Genomic DNA, 17,496 nt, shown 5'->3' with positions numbered 1-17,496 from the left:
TTCTCAATTTGAAATTCTAAAATTGACATTGGATTGAAAGCGGTCGAGCTTGAGATGGACATTTTATAGAAACATTCGAAATGCATTTGATGTTAATACGTGTTCGTCTCAACCCACTTATAAGAAAAGAAAGTAGACATTAATATTATATTGATATTAATAATGCAATTGCATTAAAAATTTCACTTCACATTATCTTGCTTAGTAAATTGCGTTATGAACGACATTTGGTTTCCAATAGCTTTTATGAAGGTAGTCGTCATTTAACGAGTTTGCATAAATCCTTTAGCAGGAAGTGACTACTCATCACATAAGGTGTGGCTTGTATGACCAGCGGTGCTATTTTATAAGAAAACACTTTGAAAACCGACGCTGAATTTCGATGTCTCTTTTAATGTTTTAGTTTTTTATAGTCGATGTCGCATTACACTTTCTGACTTTGTATGTTCGTGTTATGTGGTGAGTTTTGAGTTTGATACAGAATAGCTCTACAGGGCGGTTCGTGAAACATCCAAACTGGAACTAGACTTGGTGACTGTTGATGACACATAACAGCAATTACAGCTTAAAATAAATTTAGAAGAAAAACAAATGAAACCCAAATTACAAGTTAAGATGATTAACATTTCATAAAGGTACATTGCTCCGTAACTACCTATTCGTAAATTTTGTTTCTCTTTTTAATTTATGTGAAGGAGTATTTTGAAATGTATATAATTTGGGACATACTCTTAAATGTAGAGCATTATCAATAAATCTTCAATTAATTAATACTAAGAATACAACATAATAATAAATATAGATAAGTTGGATATCTCGTGCGATAACCTAAACAATGTTCAGGTGACGAAATACATTCCATTTTAAGGTATTACAAAACGATCCGTATTTTTTTTTATGCTTTTTTAAATAAATAGTATTTAGTAGTTTAATATTTAAGTAAAATTTTACGCCATTCCATTTGAAAGTTACGTTTTACTTTTGCACGATGACATATATATATATATCATAATTATCATTATTTAATAAATTAATATTTTTAAATAAATATATTTTATCTATACTAATATATATTGTTATTTTATGAATGCATTCGAATCTTGCTTCGTAAATTTATGCATGAGAATGTGTGATGATCATATATAATTTATTTTAAATAATCGATAAATCACATCTATCGAAATTAGAATACATACCGTATCATTGTAAGGATAAATAAAAACCTCCTATCCTCAAGAGAAAAGGCTTTTGACAAGCAGTGGGACATTTGAAAGACGCATATTTTATAAAAGGATCGTAATTCATCAATGCTTATCATATTCTAAGTTATAATTACTCATAATACCGATAATCATATCTTGGTCATTTTATGTATAGTTAACATTGGACTATGTTTGAACGTTAATCGTTTTTTATGATACGGGTAGGCGGACATACAAATGGGCCGCCTTACCAGTGACCTCTTGGTCACCACCGTCCATAGACAATAGCGCTGTCGGAAATATTAACTATTTCTTACATCGCCAATGTGCCTCCGTACATAAGAATTATGATGTTATGTCCCTTGTGCCTGTAGTTACACTGACTTACTCGCCCTTCAAACAGGAACACAATAATTAGTACTGCTGTTTGGCCGTAGAATATCTGATGAGTGGGTGGTACCTACCCAGACGGGCTTTCACACAGCCCTACCCTACCAACAAAAACTTTTTCTAGATGACTACCATTTAAATATTAATGTTTTGTGGACTAAACAATTTGGCAAAAAGATATTCATTCAATTTTTTTATTTATCAAGAAGTACTTCATATGTTACTTGTGAGATGACGTCCGACAGAGAAGTATGGAAGAAGAAGACATGCTGCGCCGACCCCAAGTAAAATTGGGATAAGGGCAGGAGGATGATGACTTCACATGTTTCGGAATGACAATATTTCCTATCAACATCACACACACGAGTATGTGATTTCGCCACGTCATCATCACCTCCATTAAAATGGCTATATTTGGTGATAGTGCCAGTTGCTGTTCTATGTTAATTGTGTCTATGTCATTTTATAGTACTTGAACATGATATAAAAATATTATTTTTACTATTTCCCTGAATAGTTGAGATAAGTTAAGCTTAAACAGGTTCGAATCAAATATCTTCCGTTAAGATTCGCTCGGCCTAGCCAGTGGACTATCTCAGCTCCATACTTACATACAGACTAAGATGTAAATACTTATACATTTGTCCAACAACTATGGTTTTCATTTACAAGAACAATCTACGCTGCACTTTCAAAAACTAGGAAATCCTAAACATTCTCTTTCCCATAAGTAGATTTACCGAACAATTCTGGGTGAATGGTTTTTGGAATACGGCTTCAGTGTCATTAAGATTATAATTAGGTTTGGCTAAGTTAAAATAAATCGCATTTCAAGATTATTTTACCGCAAGTAGGTTATTGACCGACACCCTCAGCGATATTGGCTAAGATCGAGGGCAAACATTCCTAAGCCGGTTAAAATTACGAAATATTTCAATATATTTATGTTAGACTAACAGACGGAATCAAGGTCAATATTTACCTACTCTATCAGCGATGTTAAGATTACCTTCTTCGTGATAATGTCAAAAATAAAATCCCATTAATACGATTTTTTACAATTTTTAACCAACTTAATAGGACAGAGAATTTGCTACATTTCGATTTTTCTGTATATATTTATATTTTTTACCGTAACTATATTGTTTTGTTCTTCTGTAACTGGTTTGTTATTTTATAAACCGATTTTGATGATTTATGCGTTTGGTCCAATATAGCTTCAATTGATATTGAATTCTTTTTATGTTTTGTTTTTTAGTTTGCAAAATATATTTTTACAATTAAGGTACGTATGAATCAAAGATATGAGTATCGGATAATTTTGAGATATCAAATGCGATAAACCATGACCTACTTAATGTTGCCATATAAAAATATTTACTTGACCATGAATCATATTCGTCGCACTTTACCGCTAGGTACCAATCAGCTGAGTACAATAAATCCCGACCATCACATAGCTTTGTTTATATAGTATTCAAACCGGTCCCACAAACGTGAGAATATGCCACAGGAAATCGCATGATATGCAAATCAGAACGGTTTAGATATGGGTCAATAGCTTCAACATCCTTCGCTTAATAATTCTATCATCGTACGAACCGATACTCATTTTTTTTCAAGGGGCCTGTACTGCGTTTTTAAATTCGTAATACGGTCGCAGTGCATCATCGTAATCAAATAAACGGTTGTCAAATTCAAACATATCTAAGCGAAGATCGCCCAATATTCTAAATACGACCATAGAAAATACCATGTAGGCACACATTTTATTAAAAAAAATGAAAATCAGGTAATTCATAGAAATTTAAGTTAATGTCACTATTAATTTTATATCTGTGTCATGTTTCTAGAGCTATTTGAAAAATAAGAAAGAAAGTTAATACAATATTTCTATTTATTTAACTCAATCACATTTGAGAAACAAAATGAAATGTCCGAAAAACGATTCAACCATACCAAATATTCCTCTGTACATTAAATATTACTAAAAATATACCCTTGGCCTAAACTCTTCATTTATTAATACGATATAAATGATAGGTTCCAATTCAAACGGCTTATGTGATTATGCGATTTTACAGACAGTTGCCTCTGACCTTCAGACACGCTGAGGTTGAATCTTGTCACATATGTTCAAAGATCTGCTCGTTAACGAATTCAGTGGAAGTTTTACAAATGTTGACATTTTTTGTTGTTTCTTTAACAAGTATACCATTGAAAAGACGAGAGCTGCGAAAGTACACTTATGTAATTTCCGCTGACGAGAATTACGAGTAGGTGACAGTGAATTAATTAAGTATGAGAGATGCCTAGTAACGCTTATGTGAGTGTTTCAATTATGTTTTATACGATATATTAATTGTCGAACGACATCGAAATTCTGCAAGAACTCATTTTGTTTATCACTCGTGTATTGAAAACTGAGTTACGGTGATACGATATTTTGATGCGAGATCATTTATAAATATTAAGCGAACCACCACGGATTCCCTTTCGCGAAGTAGACGTACACTAGGAATAATAAATAATTTATCCGTACGAAGTCGGGATGAAGAACTAGTTATCTTATATACATATATGTAATAAAATTGTCTGTTTGTAATATTAAAATAACCGCTTTTTACTAAATGCATATGATGTATACACGGTACATATACCAAAATAACATATTTTTTTTAATTTTGTCTGTCTATCTGTTTGTTTGTTTTGGCTAATCTCTGGAACGGCTGGACCGATTTTGACGGGACTTTCACTGGCAGATAGCTGATGTAATAAGGAGTAACTTAGGTTACAACAGTAACTTTTTTGTTGAAATCAAACGCGACCGAAGTCGCGGACACAGCTAGTAATTACTAAATTCAATATCGCATATCACTTTCAGATATTTAACTTTTGATTCCTGCCGTTTTTGACTTGTTCTTACCGAATATTTCTAGTACAGAGTTTCACCTCTTACTTCCTCCATCAATGTACATGTTTTCACAAGAAAATCAGCTAAATTATGTAACGCTCAATTAGATATGCATCTAATGCGAAATTTTAAGTATATTAAGATATATGTACATATTATATTTAACGTAATCTTTACCAAGGAAACCTTATATAAATCTTCTGGCGTTAAAGTACTCTACAGAGTAGAGAACTTGAAATTTCACCCTCGCAGCTTGCTCTGTTGGATAATAAAACCAAGTTCTGCTACGTGGGGTTTCAACTTTATGGTTTGAACAAATGTTAGTCTCCGTATGAAAGTTTTGTTTAAGTAGGTGCATTTACAAATCTCGTTAAAAAGAACCAGATGATTAAATATTTTTTAAAGTAATAAATAACACCAGTACATTTAAGATCAGTTAATACTGATGTAAGGATATCTATATATATTCTATCCTTGATCGGATAGAAAAGGTGCATTTATAAATCAAAGTTAAAATAAGAAAAATTGGATACGGATAATTGTTTACGATGATTATTATATTCGAAAAGTAATAAGACAATGACAGGCCATTTACAGAATAGCACGAGCAGCGTTGAAATACTTATAAAGACGGTAACAATAATTTGAAATGGAATTTTTTCCGAATATTCCAGAAAGGACTACGGCGTAAAGCGTTTGAAATCCCCGAGGGTGTTTCGGATACTTTATTACTTTCGCATTGCACCACACGAGAAATGCTGTAACATTTTACCAACTCTAAGTAATGCGAGTATTGGAATAAGATTGAATTTCAATTTTGGAACGTTTCTGCTACTTATACTTAGAAGAAAAATAATCTTCACCGACTATATGCGCACAGCCAAAACTACTAAATCTAGGGAGCCGAAATATGGAACATAAGTTTTAAATGTACCTACCTAAGATAGGATTTTTGATATTTTGGAAATTTGTTTGGGTAACTTTGTATGACATCAATTAAAGTAAATACAACAATCATAACAATAATTTCCTCCTGATCGACTTTCAGATTCGGCAACCAATCTTAAAGGCTAGCCAACAAAATCAAAATATGCTTCATTCAAGTAGGCTTTTACAAGCACTTTTGAATCGTCATTTAACAAACTAAGTATAAGTGAAGATACCACCGGTTCGGAACGTTAGTTAAATACTTATATATTACACACCTATAAGTATTACCTACTGCGCAGAAGTATGTACGCAAACATACAATCAATTCCCACGTAATCAAAGTCCGATAGAACAGCAATCCGACACGGCTGGAGAGATCAGACGCAGACCAACGACTTCACATGCTCTACACATATTACCCAAACTAAATAAAACGTAATCGTTCCGTTACAACAAAAATATGATAAAAATCGTTGAATATTAATAACGTTACATAAATAGTTACGAGATACTGTTCAGAAACAATGAGCAGCTACGAATAAATCGGTTTAATGCGTGAAAGAAAATACTTCACGCAATGGATTAGTAATAATGATAACACTTGTGATAACTTAGCTGCTTTATCGTAATTTGATTAAACTATGACGGGCAACAAGAAAATGACAATGATAAAACATTAAAAAAAAAACTTCCGCAAAATACTTTTACAACAAAGAATCTGAACATATATATAAATAAATTCAATTAAGATAAGGCTAATACCTAAGGCTTAAATACATCTCTGCAATAATTTAACTATGCCAGAAATTTTTATATTAAAATACAAACTAATTAATGCGAAAATAAGCAGAAAGAATTTATTTAAACTGAATCGAAACAGTTAATTGAACTACAATACAAACTGAAAATGCGAACCCGTCAATTATTAAGACGATAGGAATTACACGATTACTATATTCAAAAAACGATTCGTTTTGGTTGCGGATAGTAAAATATCTACATAGCCTAATTCAGAAGCTACCAATAGCTTGATACTTTGTCAGAAAGCTACGAATAACCGCTCGTAAGATAAACTCTAGGCTCGTATGAAGATAACAATCACTAATGCTCATTAAAAAAAAATCTACTATTCCAAATCCAAACGAATCAATGTGACAAAGATTTTACTAGTTTCAGTACAGCAACGGTGAAAGAAAACCAAAGACCTTTAAATTAGTTCACGTGGCAAAGTGACCCAAGTGACTGCAGTGAGTTGCATTTAAGACGGCTTCAAAAAGGAATTAATTCACCTTTTTACCTTCATTTTGCGAGAAAAGTCTACCATCGGTAGGTCGCTCGCAATGAGAAGTTCTATTCTAAACACCAAACCTCACCCAATTTTCCGATAAAAAGTATACAATATATTCACCTTGATCATAAGGTCGCACAATGGAATTTCATTCAAAGAATTACATGTTTGACTCGACCCAATTACACCTTACGATATAAATGTACATCAAATACTATGTCCGAATATCACTTACGTTAATTCACACGATTCATTCAAATGTCCTTCGTTTAGCAATTATCACATACGTATCAACTATCGTAAATTATTTAAGAAAACATTTTTATCGTAAACACACTGAATAAGGCAAAAACATCTGCTGCCGTCGTTTTGTACAACCACATACCCATACCACAAATGCGAATTGCTGAAGACGACAAAATCGACAACCTTGAAAATACTTCGTTTCCAAATATAATACGAATAATAGAATATGAACAGTTGAGTTACGTTACATTATACCTTTGATGGTAATCTTTTTGATTGTTCAAATATAATGATCGTTGTATTAAGTTTGTTAATATTGTTGACTAAATTTGAAATCTAATTATTTTCTTATTGGCTTTTAGTTGGGCGACAGCTCACAGATTATTTCGTCAATATCCCGTGGGATGGAAACCACGCGAAGAAGATTAATTTGGTTAGATCGAAATTACAAAAAAAATTTTTAAAGTCATAATATCAATACTAATCGATAAATGTTATCAAATTATCGTAAATATAATTGTTTATTTTTATATATATGTTATTATGTACTATATAATAACCCAACATACCTTATGTATATACCGGCCTATACGGTCTTGATGCCTTAAAATATATTAATATAATAATGAAAAATTTACATTCCTTAATCAAGAGACAGTATAGGAAGGCTAATCAAAAATACCAGTAAATATATCTCAACATCATGCAAATTCCAATTCAATGGGTCGAAACTAATTTGGTCTTGAAAGGGTTCCCCCGCCAGTAACAGGCCATTCAATAAATACCTATATATATTTAGAAGAACTTCACCTGGGCTAATGATTTTTTAAAAAGTCAATAAACCTATTTTACGTATTCGACTTATACATAGAGCAGGGAAATCCCCGTATGACTCAATTTGTTTCTTTACTCCTGACTACTTATATATAGATTACTAATTTACCTAAGTTCAATGTAATCAGCTCATGTCATTAAAGCCTTATGGATAATATTTAATTAATATATTTTAAGTGGGATAATAAATATATAAACGGGAAACGGGAAAAATTAATAGAAGAGCGAAAAATACCGTAACGCAAAAAAATTTAATCACAATGAAACGCACAGTATTTAACCTAAGGTATTTCTTTGTTTCTCAGACGCAAACGGGCTATAATCTTGCCTAAAGCCCCCACCCCCAAAGAGTAGGTAATGGGCGACGCGAGGCGCATAAAATATCCCGTCTCCGTGGCAACCAAGGGCGACAACCCTCCTTACAACCACTAAGCAAGTTTCAGGTGAATGTATTACAAAAAGTAAAAACCGACGGAATTTCGAGAATAAATTGTTTTTAAAAAATATAATTACAGCAATTCCTCCGATTTTTTTGTAATTAATATTACAAGACTGATCTGAGATGTTTAATCGTTGAATATAGATCAAACAACATTAAGTTAAATGAAAGAAGTTGTTCTCGAAGAAGAAAAAAAAAATCTATAATAATTTTAAATAGGTAGGTAATTAAGCAGGGATAATTTTAGGTTGAATATATCGGAATAAAATAAAGAGAACATCCAATTATTTCTCCTCTTAACGATGATAATTTGTATTATTTAATGATTAAACATCAATCGTATTCACGACCTACAAATTTCAACGGCCATCATAAAACTGAATTTGAATCTACAATAATATAAACTTTTAGGAGTATTACAAATTTTAATATTCTTGAAACAATAAATCAAAAATGTACTCTAAAAGTGTAATAACAGTGTTGCAGACGTAATAAATTTTGTGTCTTATCGTAACACAAAGGACACGATTTCGAGAATATCATCTGAACGTCGAAGCAGCTGGCAACCAGCCCGCTATGACTAGATACATAATAATAAAATATGATATATAAAAAGAAAAACATCAATATACAAAGTAGTAGGTTTAGCGGAAAAGCGCGAAACAGGTTCAAGTATCTTGTATGGATCCAATTAATACAAAATTCAATAGAGTAAAATCAGAAATAGTTTGATCGGAAAATCCATTAAAATGAAACAAAAAATGCACAATGAATACGAAACAAGAGCAAATACTAATCCAATTAAAATAACGTTACTCTATACTTGACAAAGCTTGGGTAATCGATGCGTCTAGACATAACTGGGGGTGCAATGCAACTGAATGGTTAATCTTCAGAGTTGTCATCCATTTTTAGGTTGCCGTTGTTATTTTAGGAATCCCAGACAAAGTTTAAATATTTATGACGTAGAAACCTTTGTTATATCTCTCAAACAGGAAGACAAATTTCGAAACTGTGAAATTTTGCAAGTTATGTTTATGGATGTGCTATTTTAATATGAACTTAAATATTTATTTAGTTTAAATAGAAAAAGTCGTTCCATTAAAAGACCGCTTTATCTGTTATTTTTAAGTCTAGACTGTCCATCCCATAATTTCCATTCAACGTTTTATTAAAAAGCGCACTAACGAGAGGCCCGGATCTATTACGCAAAGAGATTTAAAATATACGAACAAAAAAAAAATTTTTTTTACTTCTCTTTTGTAGAAAACAATTACATTAAAAGACGAGTTAATGTTTGCCTAGTGGGTTTAATTAGTATTATGCGGCTAAGTTTTATAAAAAGATAGTTGACCATGTTGACATTTCATTTGAGAGTATGAGGAGAGTGGAATCTACGTTCCTCACTCGCTTTATATTCAATTCTTTTTATATGACAATCAAGTGCTTTTAGGAGTCGATTTGAATAATTAATATTTTGATAGAAGATAGGACATCTCGTCTACACTGTCCTTGAAATCAAGGTTGTTCCTTCAAAGGACAAAGGCAATGCTCAAACAACCTCCCAAGGTTTAAAGTTCAAGGACGGAACGAGGACAAAGGAATTTTGTATCCTATAAGGATATACAGATCCACTCTAAAGTTTGTTCAGTATAAACAATGTTCGATACGTTTAATAAACTTAGCTTTTGTTTAAAAGATATATGCGTTCAAATCAATTTCATACTTACATTCTGTAGGCGTTTAGAGTTTTCGACATTATACGTGATGTTGTGCTAACAATTATTTTCCATCACAACACTAACACGGTCTGCACTATAAGTACACTGTATCACTTCAAGTACAAAATTACATAGAAATAGTTCCTAATTAAAACACTGCACCTGCAAAACTGGAATAAGGATCAACTGACTCTACGAGCAACTAAACCGATTTAATAATAAATTAGTTTGATCGAATTATTTTACTCAAAAGATATGTCATTAAGCCGTTAATTCTCCTCAAGAATTAGATATTTCTCATTTATTTTCACGTTTCGTGTTAAATGTTTTAATCCTGAAATATTTATGAATCGGCACCCCCTCCTATCAATTATATCTCATTGGTAACATTATTACATTTAAGTATTTGTTAAAGCAGTTTATGATTCGATTTTAGTACTTAACGCTTCGGCTTTAATTACTGCCATTAGGTTTTATACTACGATAATTGGATTACCAAAGATATTAAAACCATCAGACGCTAATGCATTTCACATTTAATTTAACGTAAGCCTAAAATTTAATTTATAAAAATTAAGCTCCTTTCTGTATAATTAGTATTTACAATTTTTTTGGCTTACATTCTGGAACCAAACTACCGTAAAATTACGATTTCTTATACAAAATAAATTAAAAACATCATGTCCTAAAGCCAGATATTTCAATCTACAGTTCATGCACGTGTATTTTTTGGCACACTGTCGAGAGAAAATAGACTTCTTGCCAATTATTGCACAATTTCACCCAGACAGAGATGAAGCTACGGATATTCCTGGAGCGTGAATGGGACAGAAGTATAATCGAAATTAAAATAGACCCACTCCTACGCAACTCAGCGGTTGGTGTGTCGTTGATCCCTTTAGATCATTGTCTGATGTTATGATACCATTTGTTTGTTTTTGTTTTACACTTTCAATAATAACTGTAGCAAGAGTTACTTTATAAACAATAACAATTATAATTGTCTTCAATACTTTGCCTTTATAATTAGCTTTTATTATCGTCAAATTACTTATATTAAATACATTTAATTTGTATGCCGCTGTCTTAATTTAACTTACAAGCCAAATATTAAAATAAACAATTCAAAATCTCAAATATAAATAGCGAAAATTCACGCAAGCATTTATACTGAAATATGCTGAGTCTGTGAACATACATATGGTCAGCACGTGCAAAATGTATTTATATTTACAGACTCATATAAAAAGGTTTCAACGGTACTCCAGATTGAACTAATTGAGTTACGTACGTCTAAGATGGAAGTACTTTTCTTAATAACCATTCAAGGTTTACGTTACGAATTTTGAAGCTTAAGAGATCTAGTGTATTAAAAAATACATTTAAAAAATACTTCTACTTTTTGCTCATTTTTATAACCGGGTAACACATAATTTATGCGAGCACGGAAAAGCTTTAATTTAATGCTTCTGATTCAGTGTGTCGTGCACCGAATGAGGATCCTATTTTTAAACTGAATAGCCAATCAATATTCAGCCTGTCGCGTCATTTATATTCTTTATTTAAAAAATCGGAGCACAACAGAATTATGAGAACACTTATAACTAACTAGAGTCAAATTTAATTTTAATTCCAAACTAGCATGACCATTAATTCTATTTTGTTAGTGAATAAGTAATAAACATTGCCATATCTGCTACTATAAAGGCACGAATAGGCTTTAACACGCAACATTTAAATGTTACGTTCAAGATCAGTCAAAATAAACGTTACAAAGTTTGTAACCCTCTGTTATTTCTTTAATGAGTGTGACTTCATTTAATTTAATTTGAAATGAAAGAAGTCATGACTAAATATGTCTTCAAATAATTTAATTTAAAATATTATAAAACACTACAAATAGTAAAAGTAATGAAATGAAATCGTCATGGCGATAAAATAGAAAAGAAATATCGACGCAATTTCAAACAGATCTTTTGGGAAATCTCAAGAATATAGAAGACACTTCAGAGGATCTTGACAAACATTCACTTGAGCGTGAATAAAAATACACTTCAATTTCGATACATTTCTTTTTAAATAAAAACTCGAACTTGAATTGAATTTTTAGAATATTTCAGACTTTTAAAGTAACAAAAAATTATTTCAGCATCGTTCGTCTTATTATGTATTCCATTATCTGACATTAAGAACTGTTAACAGAAATTAGTAGAGCATTAAGTACAGCTTCAAACGGCGCAATCATTGCTATTACAATTTATTTTAAGTATTCTATTGAAGTATACGGGTCTGATGTTGGATATTTACAAATCCGATTTATTTTAAGATTCAAATGGTGTTTACGTCTTTTTTACTTCAGCAAAAAGCTGAACTACCGTAGGCAATGTTATCAGAGTTGATATTGATTACAAATATGATGTAACTACACAATCGTTCCGCTCTTTAATTCTATCATAATCGGTATTACTTTTAACAGCGATAACATAATTTCTATTCAAATTGTAAATTCTGTGAGGCACTTTATCGTAGTAGGTAGAACAGGTTCTATCAGTGAGTTTAATTTACTGTTACCCGATGAAAAAGATATTAAAGATTCTTCATATAATAGTTTTTATTTTAAGTGAAAAAAATATGAGCGTAACTAACAAGAGAGCAATTTTAACACGACCAATGAAATGGGACGAGATGATTGACATCCCGATCTAAAAAGTCTCGCTCCATTAGATCGATTTTCGCCACATAGACCGAGAAGAAATCTGAAAAATAATAAATGGGAATACACATTTACACCGCAGTAATTTATTAGCCATTATTGCATTCTGAGGATATCGTGATATACGATCGTAATTGCCGTGCATTATTTCGATACGGAAAAAGTTTTGTGCGAAGTAGATGCAATACTTTTAAGCACAATCTTTGCAAAGATTTCATTTTAGTTCAATTTTATCTTGAATAAATACGCAGTATAGTAGGTGTTAAAAAGTGCTGACTCATATTTAAAAGTTTCTTTGATTTCTCGTTCAAGCGTTTGTAACTAAATACTTTTCAGTCGCTTTAATATTTATGGCGGATAAAAATGACCTATCTATTAATAGCTTAACCGTGTTAGGTTCAAATTGTCTTTTACATGATAAAATATCGATATACCTTGACCAGTCTAGCGAGCAGCGTGTATAGAATTTTAATAAAGGAATTGAAAACGGCAAAATGTTAATATAAAATATATTTACATAACTGATACTGCTAAAAAATCCGTTTAGTTTTATATGTAAAATATATAAAATCGAAAAGTAATAAAATATATTATATTAATCGTGCAACGTCGGACTGTACACTTTTTGTATCTGTAGTAAAAAGGCATTTATTTGAAGACAATCAGAGCGTTAATAAGAATGCTAATTGACATAGTAATTAAATTGAAGACGACTAGCAACAAGAATGTGTTGACTCACTACCACTATCACAGATCGATAAAACTATTCAGTAAGTCTATTTAATAATAAAAAAAGACGATTTCACAAAGGATATAAAGGCGAACAAAACAAAAACACGCAAACGATAAATGTTTAGACCTTCATACACAAAGAAGCGAATAATAACAATACCGGGTAATTGTAATCAATAACAGAACACATTTACGATAACACGATATAAAATTAAACGAGAAATGGCAGTCGAGCTTAATTGTAGTTTAAAACAAGTGACCGATAAGCGTACCACGAATACTATATTGAATTTTATAATTACGTCTAATACTAAATATTGAAGTGGTCAATACGTTAAAATCCCGGTGTAAAGTGGAGCAGCTTGTACACAATTTATCAACGGTATCAACTTTTTATACACTGTAACTATATATACCAATGGTAGAAAACTTAAGGACGGTAAAATGGACGCGTAATTTATTTCATAAACGCTATTTTAATGCCGGTTCAGGGAAGCGATTTCAACACGTCCACTCCCGAACATTACCGAGTGCGTACTACAGTGAATCGACTCCTCGAGCTAGTGTGGCGCACGCAGTGGCGCCAGAGATATCGAGTCGATAGCTAAAGATAAAAATATAATACTAAGAAGAACACTTTAAAGTGTAATAAAATCTAACAAAGTAATGAATACTGCACGATTAATAATTCCCGCATTCACTTTATAAAAGTTAAAAAAAAACAGTCCAGTAAGACCATACAATTTTTTTAAGACACATTGACTATGAACTATTCCGAAAACTACTTAAAATCGGTTTAAGAAGCGTAACATATAAAAAAAACATAGCACAACATACTATCGCGTGACTCATTGCACTGCCCTAGATTGACGATGGGGTTGCCACCCCTGCATTTTCCACGCCCCGAACTACATGCGCGTTGTGCAACGTACGCACACAGAAAAGGGGTTGGTGTATCATGATGGGTGAATTGGAAGAGCAAACAAAAACCGACCAGCTATTAAGTTTTATACGACAGATTACTAGATATGAAATAAGTTAACAAGCGAGTTTTGTTACCCGTTTCGATGTAAAATGTGTACCTATGTATAATACATGGAATTTTTATATATGGTAATTATATTACAAACGGAAGATGTCATGAATTCCAATTTAACGCAAACCAAATGAAATATGCACCGCAAATTTTAGACGTCGCAATTTCATTCGCAACCTAATAACATCAATATTATTACAACCTGAACTAAAAATACTATTTATATTGTTACATTGTTATATCAACGCAAAACAGATAGTAACAAAAACTCGTTATACTTACCAATATTATCAAAATAACATTACTAAAATCCTATTAACTGCAACATAAGTGTATTTCCTCTAGTAATTTAATAACGAACGATACCCGCTTTACAAAGTATAGAATACACATCCTAATGGAATAAATGGATAGGATTACTAAAGGAGGTTTTTGAAATGAGTTTCTAGTAATTTCCATCAGACAAATTTAATTCGTAAATTGTAAGAAGTTCGCGCTTCGAGAATTAGAAGATGAGAAAGAAAGCTCAAATAAAGTTACATAAATGCTGCAAGGTCAGAAGAATCAATACGAGAGCCGCCGACGAGTCTAGATGCGTAACCTTACCGTAAATCTTTATCACACTCAAATTGAAGTTTTAAATTATGAAAAAAATTATGATGAATTCAAAGCTAAAAATCTTGTTTTCTGGCTTCAGGAAATTGCAATTTAATGATAGTGTTGTCTTTCCGACTGATTTCGTCCACTACGGACATTCTTAAGATATACTAGCCAACTGTGAAGGATGTCATTTTCAATGCCCAAGTGTGGGTACAAAAGCAAGTGCACTCACTTCTTTCCTTGCTCTCATAATCCGGTGAGACGGCATATCTGATACGACCGTAAAGAGTTTATGCTTAGGCTTAACGGCTTTACGTGCTGCCGGGGCATTAAGTTTGAACAGCCAATTTCCAGATCCCAGACGTCTCGACACTCAAACTATACATTTTATTAGCCCCCCCTGGAGCTAGTACCCTGTACCTGAATACTTGACCAACGACGCAGTCTTGCAATAAAGATATTGGTAGAGCATTCAGATAAACTTGACACCGATCTTAAGGCAAGTTATCCATTTAAAACAACATCAGATTATGGTAACAAATGACAGAATCAAAGTGAAATGCGAACTATTTCTTAGGTACGCTCAATTACCCACAACACAAACACTGTGAGCACTTTCACAATTGATTACAAACAATCGATAAGTTATTATAAATACAATAAACGTCTATATGATATATAAGATGTGAATGCTAGATAAACCTAACGATAGAATTTTAGATCAATTTAAAAATAAAAAACGACATTATTCTTGACTAGCGACTCGCTCCGTGTTTCGCGCGAGTAACTCTAAGCATAGTCTATTACAATGGCAGGAGGACTTAAGGAAACACACCTGACTGACATGACATTTAATGGTTGAAATCTAAAATACATGATTCGTGTAAAATCGCGTTTTAATTGTTGGCAATTTTTGTAGTTCTTTAGAAGTAAAATTAATGTGAATATAAGTAATCAAGTGGACTAGTGTTGAGAACTTTTTGAAGCGCATTATATAGCAGATTTTTAGCGTTAAACGGTTTGTTTATCCCTTTAATCCTTCCGCCAGTGTTGCCGACTTTTCTTTAGAATTCTGTGAGGGAAACAATTGCTTTATAAATGAATTACATGTGACATTATCTAATTAGACAGAGCAAGCTAAATAAGCCCTCAGGTAGGTCCATTTACTCAATGATGTTTCTAGTATCAAAATTTGAATCGATCTTAGACATATCAACGAAATTGAACTATGATCTATAAATCCTTTTTACTCCAGTATTCTTTTCGTAACACCTGTTCCATCCGTTGTAATGACTGATACTATAAGTTACATAAAGTTGTAAAATATATTAAACATGGATGATAGCAAAATGGCAAATAATAACAAAAAAAAATTTAAAAAGCTATCCATTTTTAATATAGTTTGCGATGCTATGAACGAAACAAAACCCGATTAAATATAAATCTAATTATATTTATCACAGTCACCATGAATCGTAAAACGCCATATCTTTAGTATCAAAACATTTACGGTATTAGATACACGAAATTCTTTAGAGCTATTCTGTAAGAACAAACTCAAAATTTACAGCAGAAAACGATTGTGAAATGTCTAAAAGTGATGTGCGACATTGGCTCTAATTAATCTATTAATTTAACGTAAGTCGGATTCAAAATTACACAAGTGACGTACGGAGTGAGTTCGTAATGTGATAACAACATTATTTATTATATTGCATATACCATAATATTAAATATGTAAAGAAACAATGACGCTGTAAATAATATAACACCAAAGAATTAGAATAAGGAAGCATTAGGGGCCTAATATTAAGTGCAAAAACCTGTTTACTTGAGATAACTAAAATAATGGACTAATTCTTTCTTCGAGCTGCAGCTTTCTCCGGTGAAAGATTTCGAACACAAAGACCTCGTGCTGAGCTGAATGCACGCAATTAGAAAATTGCGTAATTTTAATTAACGGATTTGTGATTAATTCCGTCTAGAAATGACGAATCTTCAAACCAGAGAAAGGCAATGAACAACGAATTTAATGAGAGATTGAATCGATAAGTAATCTGTCATGTTTAAGATAAAATCATTTTAAAAGTAAAGATTAATTATAAGAAAAGTAAAAGTTTGTTACCTTTTTACTGTGGGTATGGATTTGAAGAAAACAGTTCTGTTATATAACTTTTTAATTGTAGAAACCAAAATTTATAAATCTTACAATAAGTTTAGTTACTTAATTTAGTTACGGCTTTGGTAGATAATTTAAAAAATATATGCCAGCTAGACTCAGCGTGGGTCACTTGGGATAAAAGGAATGTTTGAAAATTCAATGCATTATAATCTATCTTATTAAATATTAAAATTTGGGCGCCGTTTTATTTAGTACACCGTTCGCCAGGCCGGTGTTACTAAGTGTGTATAAAAAATTAAAGTGTACCCACGTTAATTTTTCACCAAATT

The 17,496-nt window shown here is 31.9% G+C and overlaps 1 protein-coding gene across 7 annotated transcripts in view; it reads right to left on the bottom strand.

Annotated features, from left to right (window-relative positions):
• Positions 1-17,496, bottom strand: part of LOC113402116 (kinesin light chain) — a 50,268-nt gene that overhangs the window by 24,317 nt on the left and 8,455 nt on the right. For 6 of the 7 annotated variants that reach the window (XM_064217085.1, XM_026642249.2, XM_026642251.2 and 3 more), the window contains exon 1: positions 9,974-10,126. The exons of the other annotated variant lie outside the window; for it this stretch is intronic. In XM_064217085.1, the coding sequence (XP_064073155.1) occupies positions 9,974-10,002 (29 nt within the window). In that variant the 5' untranslated portion in view covers positions 10,003-10,126. Of the gene's footprint in view, positions 1-9,973; positions 10,127-17,496 lie in introns of those variants that run through there. 7 annotated transcript variants of the gene reach the window in all.

The sequence above is a fragment of the Vanessa tameamea genome, chromosome 15, assembly GCF_037043105.1.
Source record: "Vanessa tameamea isolate UH-Manoa-2023 chromosome 15, ilVanTame1 primary haplotype, whole genome shotgun sequence".
NCBI lineage: Eukaryota > Metazoa > Arthropoda > Insecta > Lepidoptera > Nymphalidae > Vanessa > Vanessa tameamea.
The sequence above is the reverse complement of the archived record's forward strand: the minus strand, read 5'-3'. Positions and strand labels throughout refer to the sequence as shown.